General features: G+C 44.2%; 1 protein-coding gene across 2 annotated transcripts in view; it reads right to left on the bottom strand.

The window, feature by feature from the left end:
* The window catches only part of NOX4 (NADPH oxidase 4), a 287,217-nt gene that overhangs the window by 5,267 nt on the left and 259,296 nt on the right, over positions 1-22,654 (bottom strand). For both annotated transcript variants that reach the window (XM_077298554.1, XM_077298555.1), the window contains exons 14-17: positions 11,316-11,435; positions 5,843-5,951; positions 3,150-3,218; positions 849-949 (exon numbers count right to left, since the gene is read on the bottom strand). In XM_077298554.1, the coding sequence (XP_077154669.1) occupies positions 849-949; positions 3,150-3,218; positions 5,843-5,951; positions 11,316-11,435 (399 nt within the window). The remainder of the gene's footprint in view (positions 1-848; positions 950-3,149; positions 3,219-5,842; positions 5,952-11,315; positions 11,436-22,654) is intronic.

Genomic DNA, 22,654 nt, shown 5'->3' with positions numbered 1-22,654 from the left:
CACGCCTGCGCAAGGCAATCTTGCCTTGCGCATGCGCAGTATGCTTTGCCCAACTTCGGGCAAAGCCGAAAAGCATTAGTGCGCATGCGCCGGCGCACTATGTCCCGGAAGTATTTTGCTGTGTTCCGGGACATAGTGCGCTGGTGCATGCGCACTAATGCTTTTCGGCTTTGCCCGCAGTTGAGCAAAGCATACTGCGCAAGGCAAGATTGCCTTGCACAGGCGTGTACTACGGAGGACACAGCATGAACATCAATCAAATATTGCGGCCAGCATGCAGCCAGCGGGTAAGAAAAGGGTGAATCAAACACCCGAAAACCCCACCCATATGACCGCAAACCTGTCCCGCCAAATTCAGGTGACAGGTTCCCTTTAAGGGCAATGGTGCCAAATACTAATGAAATGGATGGAAACGTTTGACTTTGTAGTACGTAATAAAAATGCCTTAAAACATTCACTCTCTCATTATTCTGGCATTTGCAAATATTAATAATTATGGTAATCCGAATTGACCTAAAACGGGAAAGGTTTATTCTGATTTCATGTCAGATATTGAGAAAAACCTGCAGATGTGTCTTTTTATAGAATGTAAACTTCTGATTTCAACTGTACATTTATATTGTCATTTGGCTGTAATAAACCCAGTTTAGATGCATAAACTGAAACCACTTTTGTTGGCTCCGTCCCCAAAGCTGAGAAAATCTCACCGTGTGAATTACATGTGACATCAGAGGCTCTGACCTTTTTTTATATATATAAAATCTGCAAACAAATTGCTAGACTATTGAAGATGCATCACAATCGCCCTCCCTCCTCATCACCGCACAATTCCTCTGAATGGTACTTACTGTCTGTTAGATTTGGCAACCTCATCAAACAAAAGTTTCCACCGCGGGCGTCCGATAAAAAGACGCGAGTTCAAAGCCTGGTATTTTTCACCAATTATTTTCTGTAAAAAATGGCACAGTGGGATCCATAAGAATTTGTGAACGAAGGGATTACACATCGTGTACGGCTCTGATAACGACGTTCGCGGAGTCACTGCTGCGATTGTGGTCGGGTTTTGAAGGAGTCTAGACCCAATGGGGGGGCAGAAGATAATAGTGATTCTGCCAAGAGACAAACGTTGACTAGATAGCACTGATATGAATGAAAAGATGAGTTAATGTGCGCCCTGAACCCGGTCTACACGAGAATGGACACAGCTAATCTTCCACTGACACAATTTTTATACTTTATGCTTCAAGTGGCCAAGAATGTTCCTTCATTATTCAGATTTGGTCGGGGGTACCAAAGACGTGTCCGCTTTCACTTTTCTGCAAATTTTACTAATGTAATTCCTTTTTTCATGATACAAATTTAGGGCTGCAGTACACAGTTCAACCACTAGGCGTCCACGTATAGATCCAAATAGTAGAAACATCTCCCAGCAGAGTATCATGACATTGATTTTTTTTTCAAAGCGGATCATCTCGTCCCATTCATCTTGGGATATATCAAGCCAAAAGGGAAGGTAAGGAAGGATGCTTCTATATGTCAAACATGCCAAGAGTCTATTATTAGCCAGAGGTACACCAAAAAGACTGCCAAAAAAAAATTATACTTTACCCTCAATGGCACTGAAAAGCATAGTGAATGTTGGGATTATAATTCGATCCCAAAGTTATCAGCCGAGCATTCTAGGAAAACACTAAAATCTGCCTTACAGTTCCAGACACGGAACTTTATATTTAATGTTTCTTATGGTCTACAATAAGGGGTGTGGCTAACATTTTAATTATGCAAAGCTGTCTAAACACACGCCCCAGAGGATCGGTGTGCTATGTCCCTTTAGTAAAGGCAATTAAAACCAGCATGAAATAAAAAGGCCAATATCTGTGGAACTGTATGGGGTGGATTTAAGCCCCCTCCAAAAAAAAAACTGGATCCTCTTTAAAAATAATCTGTCTGCAATTTGCTAGAATCCCTGTTTTCTCTGCTGTAGATGTAGCACACCCCTGATTGGCAGCTCTCTCTTTATATATACTGTACATTGTCAGCAATCAGCCAATCAGTTGGGCCAGTGATACACTGTTTAGCTGGACTGGCTTTCACATGAGACCTAGTCCTGCAGTGATAATCTCCTGCTGATAAATCACTGATTGTACTGAAATTACAACACACAACCTAACACATGATAGATTACTGGAATCATTATTGCGTGTGCTTCTATTTTTTTGTCTAGTTTTTCCTGTTTTTAATCTAATTATCTTTTTGATCCAAATTCTTCATTTATGTTATGGCTTGTGTGCATTTTGCAATGCAGATATTTGCGGCTGATTCGTTATTTATGTAATTTTACAAAGTTGTACAATTTTTGCATCAATTTATTCTAGTCCCCCACCCTGGAGTGGTTTCTTATGCATACCAGAAATGTTGGTGCACATCTTAGAGCTGTGTGCAACATTTTAACGAATTATGTCCCATTCTGCTCTTAGTGAAAACAGAAAAGTCTCCAGCGTGGATTTTCATGGAACTAAAACATCAATTTTATTGGAGACATATTTTAAAACCAATGTTGGGCTACATGCAACACAAAAATGGGGTCCCTGGTGGTCCAAACCGACGCGTTTCGACCATGCGGGTCTTATTCATGGTAATCTGCTCTTAAGACATCAACATGTAAAAAAAAAAGAGTTTCGATTTTGCGCAAAATTCATGAGTTGTCTACGCCATCTTGAAGACTTTGCTGCACAAAAAATGGCAATTAAATACCACAAGACAAAAGAAAAATGGTAAATGAAAAAACTGCAATGATGATTACGCCGTTTGTTTTCGTTGTCTTAATATTGGACAGGATTAGGGTTTTTCGATAAGGATCGATTTAAAGGATCACTAAAAAAAATAGCATTAGTTCTTCCGGAAAAACATTTCTCATCTCACCTCGTTCCCTCGTATATGAAAATCAGATTTTGTTTACTGTCCTTGTTTGAGGAAAATAACCATTATCCAGAAAACATTTTGAGAGGTAGTCAGGCGTACCAAAGAAAATTGCTTTCCCCCCAGGAGGTTTGACCTGTAACCACACACCAGGAGGTAGTGGTCTTCTCGGATGTCATTCTGAAATTGTATGAGCAACATTATTGAAAAGAGGAGTCTTCACGCATTACCTGTATCCCATCTGTTTGGCTCAGGTACAGTTGGATGTTCAGATAGTCTGGTCGGTTTTCTTGCCAGAACTGATGGAAATAGTCAAAGTTAATAAGTAAATCATGAAAGTTATAATACGAGGAGAGCAAATGTAGCATATGTCCTCCGGTAGCCCACCAGACTTGGCCATGACAAGACCTCAATGACCCTTAGAGTCATAGAGAATCAGGGTTGGATTGTGTAGTTGCTATCATGGGATTTTATCAAAACTACAGTAGGCAGCCCAGTAAGTGGCACATGGGAGTCTCTGTCTCTACATTTTGCTGATCTCAGATTAGGTGGCTCAAAACTGTTTGATAGATTCTCTAAAAGTTACTAGATAGAGTCGCGGTTTTTTTTACAAAGTGCCACCAGTATCTTTAGCAATTTTGAGAATCAGAACCATCATTTGCACATGTAATAATGGTTTTTATGCTTAATTACTATATAATATTTGCAAGTCGTACCCCCCTCATGCTCTTAATTCTGCGAAAAACTGCAAATTACCATAACGGCACCCAATGTGTTTTGGCTATTGAGACATCCAAGTGAAAAAAAAAAGATAACAAACAAAAAACAATGAAGAATGAAGAAGAGGGGAACATTCCCAGGTTATGGTATCCGGAATAGTCCTGGATTGGCAAAAATAGTGCAGATGCAGGAGCATTGTCTAGGTCCTAGCCAATGGTTGTCCCTGGGAGAGCAGTTGGGACAAAGATGAGACATATTGTAGACATGACTGTGAGAAGGGTCAGAGCAAGGAGGGACTACACAGAGGATGAAACAGGAGAGATAAAAGACCAGTATCAATCATGTGGACTTCATACAGCCATATTTGGTGCCTTCAGGCACCTGCCATCTTTGGGGTCTCCTGCAAAAACTAGACCATAACTTCACAATGATATGTGATGTCACAGCAAAGCGGCCTAGTCAGAACAATGGGTACCAAAGATGGAGAACTCCAAAAGACAAAAAAGATGCTGGGGGCTGGAAGACGTCAAAGATGACTCAGTGAAGACCACATTGATGACCCAACTGAAGAAGATGGCAGGACTAGAGTGGAGCAATGCGGTGGGACAGGTGAAGGCAGGGTGAGTATAATTTTCTTAAATTTTTTATTTTACATATGATTCTTCTCAGTTATCTAATAGGTGTGGGTCCCACTAGTTGCACCACATTTCTCTTTACAAAGGAGGTCTCCCAATGAATGAAGAGGTGTCCACAAATGTGCAGTTCTCCTCATTCGCTTCTGCGGGAGTTCTAAAAATGTCCAACCTTGGCTAAAGGACATTAGACAGATATGTCCACATTTGAGAATTGGGTCACATCTGGCAGACATTTAAGAGGTGGGAATACGCCTTTAACTCTATAACTGTGTGAGGGGAAGCAGAGGATTCGGAGCTCTGACTGCTCCCTAATAGACTGATTCATTGAGATGCACAGAGGCCATCCAGAAAAGCAGTGAAATCAGTAAATGCTCATTTTTCTAGCAGTTCTCAGATTTTGAAGCTCTCCATTCGGCTACTTCACTACATCACTCAAAGAATTCAACTCTCGATTCATTTAACCACCGGGGATCATGTCGGAGCCGTTACGAATGCTGCCTGCACGGAGCTGAATACATGATGGATGGAGTGCAACAGTCAGAATAAAGACATTATCACGTAGTTGGCCTTAATAGTTTTTGAAGGTTTTTTTTCCAGGAGGCATAATGATTGATGAAGGATCGTACCGGGGTGCAACAAGTAATCAAAATGCTCCTTAGCAAAACTTGTAATGATACCCCAATCCACCAAGACCATTTTCTGCAGAAGAGTCAGAGCATGAAAAGCTTCCACGTCAATAAAAGTGACCCCAAGTCATCACGTGATCCCTAGTCAGTACAGATGAGTAACAAATTTGCGGGAACCTAGTCTGGTGGCCAAGTCAGTAGTCCTTGTCCACTGGATAGAAGGACTACTTGCTGGCATCACCGGCTCCTCTTTTGATTAACTGGTCTGACATCGCACCATCATCAATAGAGCGGGTGTTGCCGACAGGGAGGAGGTGGCACAAAATCAGGGTCCTACGGATCAGTAAGTGCCGAAAGATCTGAAGACCATGGAAGCCACAAGAAGACCAAGCGGATACCTGGGACAGCAGGTGGGGTAAGAGGTGGGCATGGTACAAGTGAGGGTAATGTTTTATTAATTTTTGACCCATTCCCTCTTTTTTTTCCTTTGGCATCTGGAGGGATTTCGGAGCATGATAAATGGTTACTGGGAAACTTTCAAGTCAGACTGAGTCTGAATTTATCGGAAGATTCGAGCAAATGTGAACGCAACAAATTTCTTTGAGATTCGCTCATCTTCTTATGGCTTTTATTTATATCCCTGCTAATAATTGATACATTTGTACACACTGATACACTGCAGTTAACACCTAGAATTACAGAGCATTACCCGGACCATGATATATTGGAAACGGCGCGATTACAATGTAGCAATTCAGAACCTGTAATAGGATTTCCAAGAGAGTTTTGTGGGGTGAGAATAATGAAGGAGCGAAGCCGTGCAAAGAATGGAAAGGACTTAAGCAAAATCTATAGTCCTTGCCTTAGAATGGAAGCTAAAGTAATTGGCTCCATTAAATAAGCTTTGGTGCGCGGAATTTATTGCAACAAACATTAAATTACCTTTTTATGGAGGATGCACAGTAAATCAGCAAACCAGAGGAAAGCCTGGATGTCTCTACATATCCACACAAAGTACAACCTCTGCAGTTTGTATTCTTTCCACTTCTCCCTATGGAAATAAAGGAAAATAAAAACAATTAAAGAACTATTTCAGGAGGCCCCATAAAGTGTAGTCACATCGGCAGCGTGGCTTACTGATCACAGACACGAGGTTTATAAGAGACAACTGTATATTAATGTAGATTATATAAATTAGGCATAAGGGAATTTATATATAATTTTTTACAATAGTCTCATTTCTTAATTCATCTTCACAACATTCAGTACTAACACGGTGTTCAAAATCTAGAGCTAAATTATACAATTCAGTCTATCTGCAGCCACCACTAGAGGGAGCTGAGAAGCTTGCTGAAGACTGATTTATTATGGAGGTCAATGTATAAAGAGTATGCAGCAATCTCCCCCTAGTGGTGGCTACAGGAAGAGAGAATTTCAGCATTTGTCTCTATCTATGCAGAGAATTTGGAGCTCTTTATCAGAAAAAAAAAAGTTTCAAGCACTGTAAAGATAAATTAAGAAATTATTTAGTCCAGAATGTTGTATCATTTCATGTAAAAAACGGTGTTAATGGATGACAATCACTTAAAACATTGTATAATAAAAATGATCCTACTGTTTATTATTCTAGCCTTATAATTAATCGTAAGAACTCTCTTTGCTGTTACAGAATGGAAAATAAAATCTGACTCACGCCCCTCTCCCATCTCATGCTACACTATGATTATCAAAAAGTGCCTGAAAATAACTAATGCGAATGTGAATCAGGACCTAACACAGAAAACATTTATTTTACTAATATCAATTGTACTAACACCGGACAACCCCCTATTAACGACCGCCCATTGGCTTTTGATGATGGTAGTTCTTCGGTCTAGACGAGGCTTTACCATACAGCTTCTGTTCTTAGAGCAGTCCCCTGCTTTAGGCCGGGATCACACATGCGAGAAATACGGCCAAGTCTCGCATGTTAATACCCGGCACTGCCGCCGGCACTCCAGAGCGGAGCGTGCGGATCCATGTATTGCCATGTGGCCGCACGCTCCGCTCCTGAATGCCGGCGGCAGGGCCGGGTATTAACATGCGAGACTTGGCCGTATTTCTCGCATGTGTGATCCCGGCCTTACAGACGGAATTGGAAACACCTCCCAGCCCGGCGGTTTAGCCTATTGATTGATCATGGCAGGTCAAAAGGAAGTCACTGGGTTTTTGAGACTTTTCTGCAGTCAGCCCTATGCTTCACGTCATAGTTTCACAGCGGATAATATACCAGACTATGGGAACATGCCGATACATTACAACTGTAGATTAAGCATATAAAATAGTAGTCCATTAATAGAGTTGTTCCAATTTGACAAGAGAGGTGATAAGTTGCTGATTGTGGGTGGTCAGACTGATTATCCCCAAAAAGTTCAACTCTGAAATGCCTCGATAGAATGACGTGGTGGCAATGCATGCCCACCGCCATTCGGTTCACTGTGTATGGGACTGACGGAGATAATGAAGGACAGCATTTGGCACTCTTCAGCAGTCCCATGGACAATAATTGGCGGCACTAGCATCGATCCATTCTAACTGGTGGGACATTGACATTGGTGGGACTTTCAATAACTGGCATCTTCTGTGCAGGCGCGGCAAGTCACTGGGAGTGGGGAAAGGTGAGAGCACCTTATCACCGTGCTCACCGGCGATCACTGGAGCAAATGTAACAGTGACCTGCGCAGAAGAGCAAAGAAGCCAATGCCTATAGAAGGGCGGAAAAGTGTTGTGTAATCACGATACTACATGGCGCAGGGGCAGGATTTCAAGGTCACCACTACATGTTATGGGGCACTGTGATGCTGATGGGAGGGGGCTGGTATGATAATGAAGACCGGAGACAGAGTTTTCTTCCAGGCAGCACACGCTTCGGAGCATGGCAGAAATTACCATCACAGAATAAAAGACGATTTCTCTACAAGAATACTGCTGAAATCAGGCATACAGACTTGTAATATGTCAGGAACACTCCACACAACCTGCTTATACCGGAAGGAACTCACAAAAGCTTTCATATACTGGGAACATCCCACAAGACCTCCTGTATAATGGGAACATCCCACAAGACCTCCTGTATAATGGGAGCATTCCACAAGACCTCCTGTATAATGGGAGCATTCCACAAGACCTCCTGTATAATGGGAACATCCCACAAGACCTCCTGTATAATGGGAACATCCCACAAGACCTCCTGTATAATGGGAACATCCCACAAGACCTCCTGTATAATGGGAGCATTCCACAAGACCTCCTGTATAATGGGAACATCCCACAAGACCTCCTGTATAATGGGAACATCCCACAAGACCTCCTGTATAATGGGAACATCCCACAAGACCTCCTGTATAATGGGAACATCCCACAAGACCTCCTGTATAATGGGAACATCCCACAAGACCTCCTGTATAATGGGAACATCCCACAAGACCTCCTGTATAATGGGAACATCCCACAAGACCTCTTGTATAATGGGAACATCCCACAAGACCTCCTGTATAATGGGAACATTCCACAAGACTTACATTATACCATGAACACCTCAAAAGACTTGCCGTATACAGGGTGCACCCCATAAGACCTGCTGCATTTTGAGTAACACCCCAAAAAAACTGGCTTATACTGGGAACACAATAAATAACCTGCCGTATACCAGGAACACTCTACAAGACTTTCAGTATGTCGGGAACACTCCACAGAACCTGCTGCATATTGTGAACACCCCACAAGACCTGCTATATACGGGGAACACCTCACAAGACCTGCCACATATGGGGAATAACCATCAAGTCCTGACATATATGGTGAACAACCCATAAGACGTATTATACCGGGAACATCTCACAAGACCTGCGAATATGGGAAACACCATATGACCTGCCGTATGCAGGGAACATCTCACAAGACCTGACATATACGGGGAACATCCCACAAGACCCACTGTATACTGTGATACACCTCACAAGACCTGCTGCCTATGTGGAATACCTTAGAAGACCTGATATATACCATTCCAAAGAACCTGCCATACATGGGGAACACCCCACAAGACCTGCCGTATACTGAGAATGTCCCACAACATTTGCTATTTTACCGTTGACCTGACCATTTTTCCTGCTTCCAACACACCAACTTCAAAAACTGACTGATCAATTTCTGCCTGATATATCCCATTTCTGACAGGCACCATTGTCACCAGTAATCCTTGCTGTTCCCTTCACCTGTCAATGGTTTTTATGTTCTGGTTGCGCTATATTTCCTAGAGCTTGTGGTGGTATTTGTTGTGCCAGAAATGATAATAATAACTTCCTAACTAAGAGCATAGTCAATAAGATAAGTAAGTATGATGCGTCTGAAAATGCCAGCAATTCAGCCTGCTGCTTCGTACTGACCCTATATAATCTGTATAAGCCGCAGAAGGCAAAACTCGAGGGAATCCATTTAATAAAGTAGATAGTGAGCGGAAAAGAGTCACATACAAATCTCCTCAGAATTCTTGTCCACAGCATAACCCCAATATGACACTTAAGCGAGAGGAGAGAAAATGAAATAGTCCAGACAGCCGAGAACGTGGAGGCTTTACATCTCCAGTACTTCACAACGTGTGAGTGCGGTGAGGATAACCATCTGCGTGTTGGTTGCATACCACAAGTACAGTCTAGAAAATATACACGCTGCATCCTAACAGTCCACAGAGAAGACAAATATTGGGAAATTGGGAAGTGTCAGCCGCTATGTGTCTCTCTTTTGTGTATCTTGCAGTCCGTGGCCTGCTGTCAGCTGTAATCTGTGTCTAGCGGTAGAGACACCAAAAGGGGTTACAGAACGTGGAGTCCGGACTTTGGCTCTCTACAGGATGTGTTATCTATCTTTCTACAAGGATTGTGGGCAAGTCTTTATATTTCTACAGGAAGCGGGGAGAAGTCTTTACCCTTCTGCAGGAAGTGGGTACGAGTCTTTGTCTCTCAACAGGAAGTGGGGGTAGGCCTTTATCTTTCTACAGGAAGTGGGGGAGAATTTTTGTCTCTCTACAGGAAGTTGGGGCAGATCTATAACTTTCTGCAAGGAGTGGTAGCAAATCTTTATCTTTCTACAGGAAATGGAAGTACAGTAGGTCTTTATCTTTCTGCAGAAAGTGGAAGTGGGTTGTTGTCTCTCTACAGTAAGTAGTTTCTGTCTCTCTAAAGAAGTAAGAGGATTTTTTCTCTAAAGAAAGTAAGGGGTAGTATTTGTCTCCCTACAAAAAGTGGTGCCAGATCTTTTTCTTTCTGAAGGAACTAAAGTCATGACTATCTGCTCCTGTTCGCCTAACTGTCACACTACATACTGGCATAACAGAATAGCAGATTTTCATCAAACCCACACCAAAATTTTGTATAGACTTTGCCACTGCAGAAAGTTTACAATAGATCAATTCTATGTACACATAGCCTAAGTGTCACACTGCTGGATGACCATGAGATATCAGCCACCTGCCGTTCAAGCTAATTTGTGGTACTGCAAGGCAACTGGGGTGGAAAGGGTGTACAAATCTGTGGCCATATCGTCAAACTATACCACTCACTCCCAAGAGCTGCAATAAAACTGAAAAGTGGATTCTAGCCTGACACATGTGAGTCTGGGAAATGCTCTGTACTTCCATGGGTTCTGGCAGCTGCTACACCACTGCTGTTCCGAGAATCCTGACTATCCTTGTCTGCAGGTATACACCCTGTGGTTCGGTGCCATATTTTTTGTTATATTAGAATAAATCATTTGATCCTCAGCAGTCCTCTCACTCTGTTCAGCTGGGAGAGCAGATCATGCCGAAAGCCTCAGGTCAAGAGTCACTCTATTATCTGATCATTACATCTGGGGCAGATGCTACTTCAATCTGCGCTCCTCCATCCCTTGGCCAATAGTCCATCACCTGCTGTGCATAGGCTTATACACATACAGTGGGTTACTCCGACACTACGTATGGCTCCTGACCACTCCGGGTTCTTCCTCCAGAATTCTATGTTTCTGGGGTTACTCTAAGTTTGGATTTTTCTTGGTTGGCACCTAATTTCTGGCCTGAAACAAGAACCAAGTGTAGCTAAATAGTTTATGGTTCTTTACCCTCACTATTAAGTCTTTAAATCTCTTCATATTTCACTCCTTCTTTTGTAGGCCAGGGGAATATATTCAGTTTTCAGGGTGTATAGAGCCATGGTGCTCTGCACTATCTCAGCTCCACCGTAGCGCTCCACTACGGCCTAAGCTCCACTACGGACTAAGTCAATAGCCTGTATATATGTCCCATTAAGTGCTCCATAAGAATATATCTTCAGAATTACCCTACATATTGTGTATCTACTTTTTCCTGATGAAATAACATAATTCTTAGTGTTGTACGTACAGTAACTGGTTGAAAATGGAGGCGTATGGTGTGACTCCGATCCCGCCAGCGATACAAAGGCTTACTTCATAATTCATGGCTTCTTCTGAGGGGCTCCCAAAGGGTCCATCAATATAAATCCTACAGATACAAAAAAGTTATCTCTTTATACAACTGTGAGAATGGTAACACTACTGCGTTATTTGCCTCTAAATATTACAAAAATAAAAAATAAAATAAAATACAGTATTTAGTAAAAACCCGATTTACTGAGAGAAGTGTTGGGGATATAGCGCCAGTACAACTACAATAATACGTGTACTCATCTGATAATAGACAATCTAAAGGGATTAATACAACTAATAATGGGACATCGTCTGCCAAGTTTTAGCTCAGTTGCCTGAAGGTGAATTGCAGACACTTGTACTTGACTGCTTGTTGTGCATACCTAAAACTTCATGAAGGAAAGCTGTCTAAAGAAAATAAAAGGAGGAAGAAGGGAAACATGAGAAAGCAAGGGAGGAAGAGTAAGAAAATATGGATGAATGTATGCATGAAATTAAGAAAAATTTGGAAGCAGAGGATAGAAAATGGAAAGATAAAAGAGATGTAGAGGAAGGAAAGAAGAAGCTAGGAAAGAGAGAAAGGATGGTAGGAAAGAGGGGAAGGGAGGAAAGAGAGGAAGGAAGGAAAGAGGGAAGGAAGGATGGAAAGAGAGGAAGGAAAGACAGGAAGGAAGGAAAAAGATACAGAGAAGAAGAAGGAAGGAATGAGAGGAAGGAAGGAAAAAGGAAAGAGAAAAAGGAAGGAAAGAGAGGAAGGAATGAAAGCAAGGAAGGAATAAACAAAAAGCAATGAAAGGAGGAAAGAGAGGAAGGAAAGATGGAAAGAAGAAAGGAATGAAGGAAAGAGAGTAAGGAAAGAAGGAAAGAGCGGAACGAAAGAGGAAGGATGGTAATAGAGGAAGTAAAGAGCAGAAGGAAGGAAAGAGCGTGAGGAAAGAGAGTAAGGCATGAAAGAAAGAGATGGAGGAAAGAGAAGAAGGAAGGAAAGAGAAGAAGGACAGAGAGGAATTAAGGAAGCTCCTTCAGATTTTAGCTTTCAACCCAATTCCTACACTATCCTCTGTTCAAAAAGACGATAACAACTTTCATTAAAGGGAATCTGTCACCACAAAATTTGAGTATGAGCTGCGGCCACCGGCATCAGGGGCTTATCTACAGCATTCTGTAATGCTGTAGATAAGCCCCTGATGTCACCAGAAAGATAAGAAAAACGAGTTATATTATACTCACCCAGGGGCGGTCCCGGTTCGGGTCTGATGGGTGTCGTGGTCCGGGTCCGGCACCTCCCATCTTCTTATGATGACGTCCTCTTCTTTTCTTCCTGCTGCGGCTTCGGCGCAGGTGTACTTTGTATCCCTGTTGAGGGCAGAGTAAAGTACTGCAGTGCGCAGGTGCCATGAAAGGTCAGAGAGGCCCAGCACCTGCGCACTGCAGTACTTTGCTCTGCCCTCAACAGGGATACAAAGTACACCTGTGCCGCAGCCGGACCCGGACCATGACGCCCATCGGACCCGAACCAAACCAGGACCGCCCCTGGGTGAGTATAATCTAACTCGTTTTTCTTATCTTCCAGGTTACATCGGGGGCTTATCTACAGCATTATACGAGTAGAATGCTGTAGATAAGCCCCTGATGCCGCTGGCCGCAGCTCATTCTTGAATTTTGGGGTGACAGGTTCCCTTTAATATGGGAGACATACATAAAAGCCTAAATCCATGTGAGACAATGATGATTCTTTGAATTCACCCTAAAAAGTCTTGTCTTTTCTGTACAACACTTTACTTACAAGGAAAAACCAAAGGCATTAATCTGCGCCTGAGAGAAAGACCTAAATGTGTTATTCTCCCCCATGAATTTGAAGACAATCTATAGAACTTCTGATTGTCCTTCTCAATGTGTGAAAACACAAGATAGCTCATATAGGATATTCACTAGATGGTATTTCACCCTAGTAAAAACACACAAGTGGAATCCTTCTGTCTCCAAAGGGGAGTTATATTTCATATCTGGCCGTCATGTGCACCAAGAACATGGCAATTTCTTGCATATCTTGGGTTCATGTGTAGTTCCTTCTGGAAAGAGTTAACATCATTGGCATCACACATATGCTACATCTCTGATAGACCAAAAGTTAAGAACATTTCTTAAACATTCCTATGGAGGGACACAATAGACAAACAAATACCCTGGTTATATTACTCCTTACAGGGGAAAATCTTCTTATAGCTAGTACATTGTGGTGCTCAGAAACGTGCTACCTACACAAATGGAATCCTTGGCAAGAGTCTTGCACTTCTTAAGGTACCTTCACATTAAGCGACGCTGCAGCGATAGCGACAACGATGCCGATCGCTGCAGCGTCGCTGTTTGATCGCTGGAGAGCTGTCACACAGACCGCTCTCCAGCGACCAACGATGCCGAGGTCCCCGGGTATCCAGGGTAAACATCGGGTTGCTAAGCGCAGGGCCGCGCTTAGTAACCCGATGTTTACCCTGGTTACCAGCATAAAATGTAAAAAAACCAAACAGTACATACTCACCTTCGCGTCCCCCGGCGTCCGCTTCCTGCACTGACTGAGCTCCGGCCCTAACAGCAGAGCGGTGACGTCACCGCTGTGCTGTACTTTCACTTTCACTTTACGGCGCTCAGTCAGTGCGGGAAGCGGACGCCGGGGGATGCGAAGGTGAGTATGTACTGTTTGTTTTTTTACATTTTACACTGGTAACCAGGGTAAACATCGGGTTACTAAGCGCGGCCCTGCGCTTAGTAACCCGATGTTTACCCTGGTTACCAGTGTAAAACATCGCTGGTATCGTTGCTTTTGGTGTCAAACACAACGATACACGGCGATCGGACGACCAAATAAAGTTCTGGACTTTATTCAGCGACCAGCGACATCACAGCAGGATCCTGATCGCTGCTGCCTGTCAAACTAAACGATATCGCTAGCCAGGACGCTGCAACGTCACGGATCGCTAGCGATATCGTTTAGTGTGAAGGTACCTTTAGACATAAATGAGATAACAGCCACCAACACATAGGAAAGGAAACACAACACAAAGGAAACATCACATCACATGGTATAGACTCTCCATCCCCCTCACCACTCCCATCAACTACACTCTCCGGGCGCTACACAGTCTTCTTTTCTTCATTGTCTCCATCTTCATATATATAAAACAATCACATGCTCATCTCTGCCTGTGCAATATAACATTTTTAAAGGTATAAACCTGCTACTAGTTGTTATCCAGCTCTTTGTTTTATTCTAATGCCAACATTTCCTTAGAAGGTTAATTCTTCCTTTTAATCTAATGGGACATCACCGATATATTTAAAATCACATATTCTGCCCACCTACAAAGCCACTGTCGAGAAATGTCCTTATTTTCTATATAATAAGCTTACCTTCAGACTATCTTTATACAGCGATAGCCAAAAGTGTTGACTTCCTTGAAATTGTTCAAGAAAATGAAGTACTTCTCCCAGAAAATTATTACAATTACACGTTTTGTTATACACATATTTATCGCCTTTGCGTGTATAGGAACAACACAAAAAAAACCCCAGAGAAAACAAGCAAATTAGACATAATTTCACAGGAAACCCCCAAAATAGGCTGGACAAAATTATTGACACCCTCAACTTATTATTTGCTTGCACACCCTTTGAAATAAATATCTGCAATCAATCGCATGAGCAAGCTTCTTACACCTCTCAACTGGGCTTTTGAAGGATGTCTTCTCCCAACAGCAAATTTTCAGATATTTCCACAGGGGTTCAATGGAATTTAGATCCGGGCTCATTGCTGCCACTTCAGAACTCTCCAGTGCTTTGTTTCTATCCATTTCTGGGGGCTTCTTGAAGTATGTCTGGGGTCATTGTCCTGCTGGAACACCCATGACCTAGGACCCAAACCCAGCTTTCTGACACTGGGCACTATATTGCAACTCAAAATACTTTGGCAATCTTCAGATTTCATGATGTATCATTCTGTTTTCGATAAACAGTAGAATGATGTGCTTTACCAAAAAGCTCTACCTTGGTCCACAAGATGCTTTCCCAGAAGTAGGGTTGAGCGACTTTCATTTTTTTAAGATCGAGTAGGGTTTTGGGAAACCCGATTTTGTCCAGAGTCGAGTCGAGTGCAGTCGGCCGATTATCGCTAAAAGTCGGGGATCGACCGAAACACGAAACCCAATGCAAGTCAATGGGGAAGCATAGTCGGCAGTGAGTGGAGGCCAGGAAAACACCTACAGTGCCCATTTTAATGCCAAAAACATCCATTCTTGTTTCTGAAGCTTGCCAATCTTAATTAACTGTATAATAATAGTTGGGCATAGGGAATTGGGGGAAAGTTGTGGGGGGAGTAGGGCTGGCTCAAGTTTTTCGTGGGCCCAGGAAATGCGGACTACGTCACGGCGGTGTTGCAGGGAAAGGTAAGTATTTAAACGTTGCAAGTGCTGTGATCCTGAGCAAGCAGGGGGGGGCCCACTCGTTCGCATTGCCACTGGCACAGGGCCCCTCAAAGTACGGCGGTGTGTTTGCATGGCGGGGGCGCCTCCCACCAGCAGCGACACTTTTGCGTACTCTGAGGGGCCCTGTGCCAGTGACGTCGCCAACGAGTATGCCCCCCCACCTGATGAAGGAACCTGCACTTTCATCTGCACCTTCCTCTTTGTCCCTGTGTAAGGTGGTATAACATGCGGGAAGGGGAACCTTACTTTCAGCAGGGTCAGATTCTGGCTGTGTAGAGTACAAGGGGAATGTAGTGGTCTAGGTCAATGTACCAGCAGACTCATTTAGCAGTGGCTGGGCAATGGGCAGGATGAGGAGGAAACAGATATAGGGCCAAAGAATAAAGTAGGCTACATGCAGTTCAAAATTGGTAACAGGACTAAACAGGCGGCATTGCTTTGTTCAGTGGAGTAGCAAACCCAAGAGCAGCAGACACTGTTTCAAGGGCCTAACCACACTAGTAGGCCAAATGCAGTTCAATATCTGATAGTATAGGGCGAAAGCCAGAATGTGGAAGCTCAGCTTTGTTCAGTTGAGGACAACACCAGGGAGGGGCAGACACCTTTAGTAGGCCGGAAAAGCCTATTGCATTTTTTAAAATGGTAATTTGGAGCAGAAGGTTGAAGCTCAGCTTTATTTAGTTGAGGGCAACACCAGGCAGGGGCACACAGACAGACACCTTTAGTAGGCCGGAAAAGCCTATTGCATTTTTTAAAATGGTAATTTGGAGCAGAAGGTTGAAGCTCAGCTTTATTTAGTTGAGGGCAACACCAGGGAGGGGCAGAAGCCGTTAGTAGGCCCTAACCACCATTTTTTTTTTTTAAAACCACTTAATGAGAGCCGGAAGGTTGAAGCTCAGCTTTATTTAGTTGAGGACAACACCAGGCAGGGGCACACAGACAGACACCTTTAGTAGGCCGGAAAAGCCTATTGCATTTTTTAAAATGGTAATTTGGAGCAGAAGGTTGAAGCTCAGCTTTATTTAGTTGAGGACAACACCAGGCAGGGGCACACAGACAGACACCTTTAGTAGGCCGGAAAAGCCTATTGCATTTTTTAAAATGGTAATTTGGAGTAGAAGGTTGAAGCTCAGCTTTATTTAGTTGAGGGCAACACCAGGGAGGGGCAGAAGCCGTTAGTAGGCCCTAACCACCATTTTTTTTTTTTAAAACCACTTAATGAGAGCCGGAAGGTTGAAGCTCAGCTTTATTTAGTTGAGGACAACACCAGGCAGGGGCACACAGACAGACACCTTTAGTAGGCCGGAAAAGCCTATTGCATTTTTTAAAATGGTAATTTGGAGCAGAAGGTTGAAGCTCAGCTTTATTTAGTTGAGGACAACACCAGGCAGGGGCACACAGACAGACACCTTTAGTAGGCCGGAAAAGCCTATTGCATTTTTTAAAATGGTAATTTGGAGCAGAAGGTTGAAGCTCAGCTTTATTTAGTTGAGGGCAACACCAGGGAGGGGCAGAAGCCGTTAGTAGGCCCTAACCACCATTTTTTTTTTTTAAAACCACTTAATGAGAGCCGGAAGGTTGAAGCTCAGCTTTATTTAGTTGAGGACAACACCAGGCAGGGGCACACAGACAGACACCTTTAGTAGGCCGGAAAAGCCTATTGCATTTTTTAAAATGGTAATTTGGAGCAGAAGGTTGAAGCTCAGCTTTATTTAGTTGAGGACAACACCAGGCAGGGGCACACAGACAGACACCTTTAGTAGGCCGGAAAAGCCTATTGCATTTTTTAAAATGGTAATTTGGAGCAGAAGGTTGAAGCTCAGCTTTATTTAGTTGAGGACAACACCAGGCAGGGGCACACAGACAGACACCTTTAGTAGGCCGGAAAAGCCTATTGCATTTTTTAAAATGGTAATTTGGAGCAGAAGGTTGAAGCTCAGCTTTATTTAGTTGAGGGCAACACCAGGGAGGGGCAGAAGCCGTTAGTAGGCCCTAACCACCATTTTTTTTTTTTAAAACCACTTAATGAGAGCCGGAAGGTTGAAGCTCAGCTTTATTTAGTTGAGGACAACACCAGGCAGGGGCACACAGACAGACACCTTTAGTAGGCCGGAAAAGCCTATTGCATTTTTTAAAATGGTAATTTGGAGCAGAAGGTTGAAGCTCAGCTTTATTTAGTTGAGGACAACACCAGGCAGGGGCACACAGACAGACACCTTTAGTAGGCCGGAAAAGCCTATTGCATTTTTTAAAATGGTAATTTGGAGCAGAAGGTTGAAGCTCAGCTTTATTTAGTTGAGGGCAACACCAGGGAGGGGCAGAAGCCGTTAGTAGGCCCTAACCACCATTTTTTTTTTTTAAAACCACTTAATGAGAGCCGGAAGGTTGAAGCTCAGCTTTATTTAGTTGAGGACAACACCAGGCAGGGGCACACAGACAGACACCTTTAGTAGGCCGGAAAAGCCTATTGCATTTTTTAAAATGGTAATTTGGAGCAGAAGGTTGAAGCTCAGCTTTATTTAGTTGAGGGCAACACCAGGCAGGGGCACACAGACAGACACCTTTAGTAGGCCGGAAAAGCCTATTGCATTTTTTAAAATGGTAATTTGGAGCAGAAGGTTGAAGCTCAGCTTTATTTAGTTGAGGGCAACACCAGGGAGGGGCAGAAGCCGTTAGTAGGCCCTAACCACCATTTTTTTTTTTTAAAACCACTTAATGAGAGCCGGAAGGTTGAAGCTCAGCTTTATTTAGTTGAGGACAACACCAGGCAGGGGCACACAGACAGACACCTTTAGTAGGCCGGAAAAGCCTATTGCATTTTTTAAAATGGTAATTTGGAGCAGAAGGTTGAAGCTCAGCTTTATTTAGTTGAGGACAACACCAGGCAGGGGCACACAGACAGACACCTTTAGTAGGCCGGAAAAGCCTATTGCATTTTTTAAAATGGTAATTTGGAGCAGAAGGTTGAAGCTCAGCTTTATTTAGTTGAGGGCAACACCAGGCAGGGGCACACAGACAGACACCTTTAGTAGGCCGGAAAAGCCTATTGCATTTTTTAAAATGGTAATTTGGAGCAGAAGGTTGAAGCTCAGCTTTATTTAGTTGAGGGCAACACCAGGGAGGGGCAGAAGCCGTTAGTAGGCCCTAACCAAAGTTGAAGGCCAAATGCAGTTTAATTTCTGATACTATAGGCCGAAAGCCAGAAGGTGGAAGCTCCGATTTAGACAGTGGAGGACAATTTGAATTAGGGACTGCAGACAGACTTAGTAGGCTGTCCCCTGTGGACCATGCATCCACCACATTAACCCATTGCGCCGTAATGGACACGTAATCTTCCGTGGCCATGCCTACAGGTCCATGCGTCTGTTGTCAGGTGCACCTTTGTACTCACAGATTGCCAGAGTGCATGGACAATGCGGTCTTCTACATGCTGGTGGAGGGTTGGGATGGCTTTTCTCGCAAAAGAAGTGTCGACTGGTTAGCTTGTAGCGTGGTACAGCGTAGTCCATCATGGCCTTATTAATAGTAAATAAAATATATAACTAGGCTCTATGAACTTTTAAATAGGTTCCAGGGGTACACGGGCAGCATTGGTGTGGTCAGTGGAGGAGTATTGCAAGTAGGGGCTGCAGACAGGCTATCAAAGGCCTAAAATAACAAACAGTAGGCAGTCATGGCAGTTTTACATCGGTTACATGGATACACAGGCAGGCACTCCAGGCAGCATTGTGGTCAGTGGAGGAGTATTGCAAGTAGGGGCCGCAGACAGGCTATCAAAGGCCTAAAATAACAAACAGTAGGCAGTCATGGCAGTTTTACATCGGTTACATGGATACACAGGCAGGCACTCCAGGCAGCATTGTGGTCAGTGGAGGAGTATTGCAAGTAGGGGCCGCAGACAGGCTATCAAAGGCCTAAAATAACAAACAGTAGGCAGTCATGGCAGTTTTACATCGGTTACATGGATACACAGGCAGGCACTCCAGGCAGCATTGTGGTCAGTGGAGGAGTATTGCAAGTAGGGGCCGCAGACAGGCTATCAAAGGCCTAAAATAACAAACAGTAGGCAGTCATGGCAGTTTTACATCGGTTACATGGATACACAGGCAGGCACTCCAGGCAGCATTGTGGTCAGTGGAGGAGTATTGCAAGTAGGGGCCGCAGACAGGCTATCAAAGGCCTAAAATAACAAACAGTAGGCAGTCATGGCAGTTTTACATCGGTTACATGGATACACAGGCAGGCACTCCAGGCAGCATTGTGGTCAGTGGAGGAGTATTGCAAGTAGGGGCCGCAGACAGGCTATCAAAGGCCTAAAATAACAAACAATAGGCTCATTGCAGTTTTACAGCGGTTACATGGATAGACGGGCAGGCAGCTTGGTGGTCAGTGGAGGAGTATTTAAAGTAGGGACCGCAGACAGGCTTCAAAGGCCTAACATAAGAAAATGGGCTGGCTGTAGGCACTTTATAATTGGTTCCAGGGGTACACGGGCAGCAGTGGTCTGGCCAGTGGAGGACTAGTGGAAGGAGGGACCGCAGACAGGCTTCAAAGGCGTAACATAAAAAAATGGGCTGGCTGTAGGCACTTTATAATTGGTTCCAGGGGTACACGGGCAGCAGTGGTCTGGTCAGTGGAGGACTAGTGGAAGGAGGGACCGCAGACAGGCTTCAAAGGCCTAACATAAAAAAATGGGCTGGCTGTAGGCACTTTATAATTGGTTCCAGGGGTACACGGGCAGCAGTGGTCTGGCCAGTGGAGGACTAGTGGAAGGAGGGACCGCAGACAGGCTTCAAAGGCCTAACATAAAAAAATGGGCTGGCTGTAGGCACTTTATAATTGGTTCCAGGGGTACACGGGCAGCAGTGGTCTGGTCAGTGGAGGACTAGTGGAAGGAGGGACCGCAGACAGGCTTCAAAGGCCTAACATAAAAAAATGGGCTGGCTGTAGGCACTTTATAATTGGTTCCAGGGGTACACGGGCAGCAGTGGTCTGGTCAGTGGAGGACTAGTGGAAGGAGGGACCGCAGACAGGCTTCAAAGGCCTAACATAAAAAAATGGGCTGGCTGTAGGCACTTTATAATTGGTTCCAGGGGTACACGGGCAGCAGTGGTCTGGCCAGTGGAGGACTAGTGGAAGGAGGGACCGCAGACAGGCTTCAAAGGCCTAACATAAAAAAATGGGCTGGCTGTAGGCACTTTATAATTGGTTCCAGGGGTACACGGGCAGCAGTGGTCTGGTCAGTGGAGGACTAGTGGAAGGAGGGACCGCAGACAGGCTTCAAAGGCCTAACATAAAAAAATGGGCTGGCTGTAGGCACTTTATAATTGGTTCCAGGGGTACACGGGCAGCAGTGGTCTGGCCAGTGGAGGACTAGTGGAAGGAGGGACCGCAGACAGGCTTCAAAGGCCTAACATAAAAAAATGGGCTGGCTGTAGGCACTTTATAATTGGTTCCAGGGGTACACGGGCAGCAGTGGTCTGGCCAGTGGAGGACTAGTGGAAGGAGGGACCGCAGACAGGCTTCAAAGGCCTAACATAAAAAAATGGGCTGGCTGTAGGCACTTTATAATTGGTTCCAGGGGTACACGGGCAGCAGTGGTCTGGCCAGTGGAGGACTAGTGGAAGGAGGGACCGCAGACAGGCTTCAAAGGCCTAACATAAAAAAATGGGCTGGCTGTAGGCACTTTATAATTGGTTCCAGGGGTACACGGGCAGCAGTGGTCTGGTCAGTGGAGGACTAGTGGAAGGAGGGACCGCAGACAGGCTTCAAAGGCCTAAAATAACAAACAATAGGCTCATGGCAGTTTTACAGCGGTTACATGGATACACGGGCAGCTTGGTGGTGAGTGGAGGAGTAGTGCAAGGAGTGTCTGTCCCAGTACTCCCAAAATATAAATAGATGTTAATGTCTCGCAAAACAACCAAAACAAAAAAAAAGGTGGCATACTTAGGTACAGGGGTGGGCTCATCTGCTGAGTTTCTGACATAGTAATTTGGCAGTAACTATTTAATGGTGCCAATATAGGACACAGACACAGACTACTTTAAGTTGCATCATAGATGTCTACAAATTTGTATTGTCAGTGCCAGACATTGAATGATGTCAGCGAATAGACTAAAGATTGGTGTAGCTGTGCGACATAATTTTGCATGTGGTAGAGCACATTTTGAGCTGGGGTAGGGGGGAACTCTCTAGAGGCCGGCGGGACCGCCCCAGGGCCCCTCATGTTACAACGGTGTGTCTGACGTTGGGTGCGCACCACCACCGCCAGAGACACTACATTGTACTATGAGGGACCCAGTAGCAATGCCGTCAACCAAAAGCGAGCACACCCACCTCTTCAGACAAACAGCAGTCTCACGGGTGCTTGCGCCAAGTCGCGATACCACGGCCCCGTGTGGGGAGTTTGGCCATTTAGAGAGGTGTAAACATGTCGTATGCTGTACAATCAGCTGCAGCAAATTAGACATTAGAAAAGTAATTCACAGGCAAGAGCCTTTCATAGGAAAGCTAGGTGTCGGCCGGGCAAGGTGGGGCAAAAGATTTCGAAATCCAGTTGTGGTTCATTTTAATGAATGTTAGATCGTCAACATTTTGGCTAGCCAGACGAGTCCTTTTTTCGGTTAATATTGAACCTGCAGCACTGAATACTCTTTCTGATAGGACACTTGCTGCCGGGCAAGCAAGCTCCTGCAATGCATATTCTGCCAATTCTGGCCAGGTGTCTAATTTGGAGGCCCAGTAATCAAATGGGAATGACGGTTGAGGGAGAACATCGATAAGGGATGAAAAATAGTTAGTAACCATACTGGAC

The sequence above is a fragment of the Ranitomeya variabilis genome, chromosome 3 (assembly GCF_051348905.1).
Source record: "Ranitomeya variabilis isolate aRanVar5 chromosome 3, aRanVar5.hap1, whole genome shotgun sequence".
Taxonomy (NCBI): domain Eukaryota; kingdom Metazoa; phylum Chordata; class Amphibia; order Anura; family Dendrobatidae; genus Ranitomeya; species Ranitomeya variabilis.
Note: the sequence above shows the minus strand (reverse complement) of the source record. Positions and strands in the feature narration are given on the sequence as shown.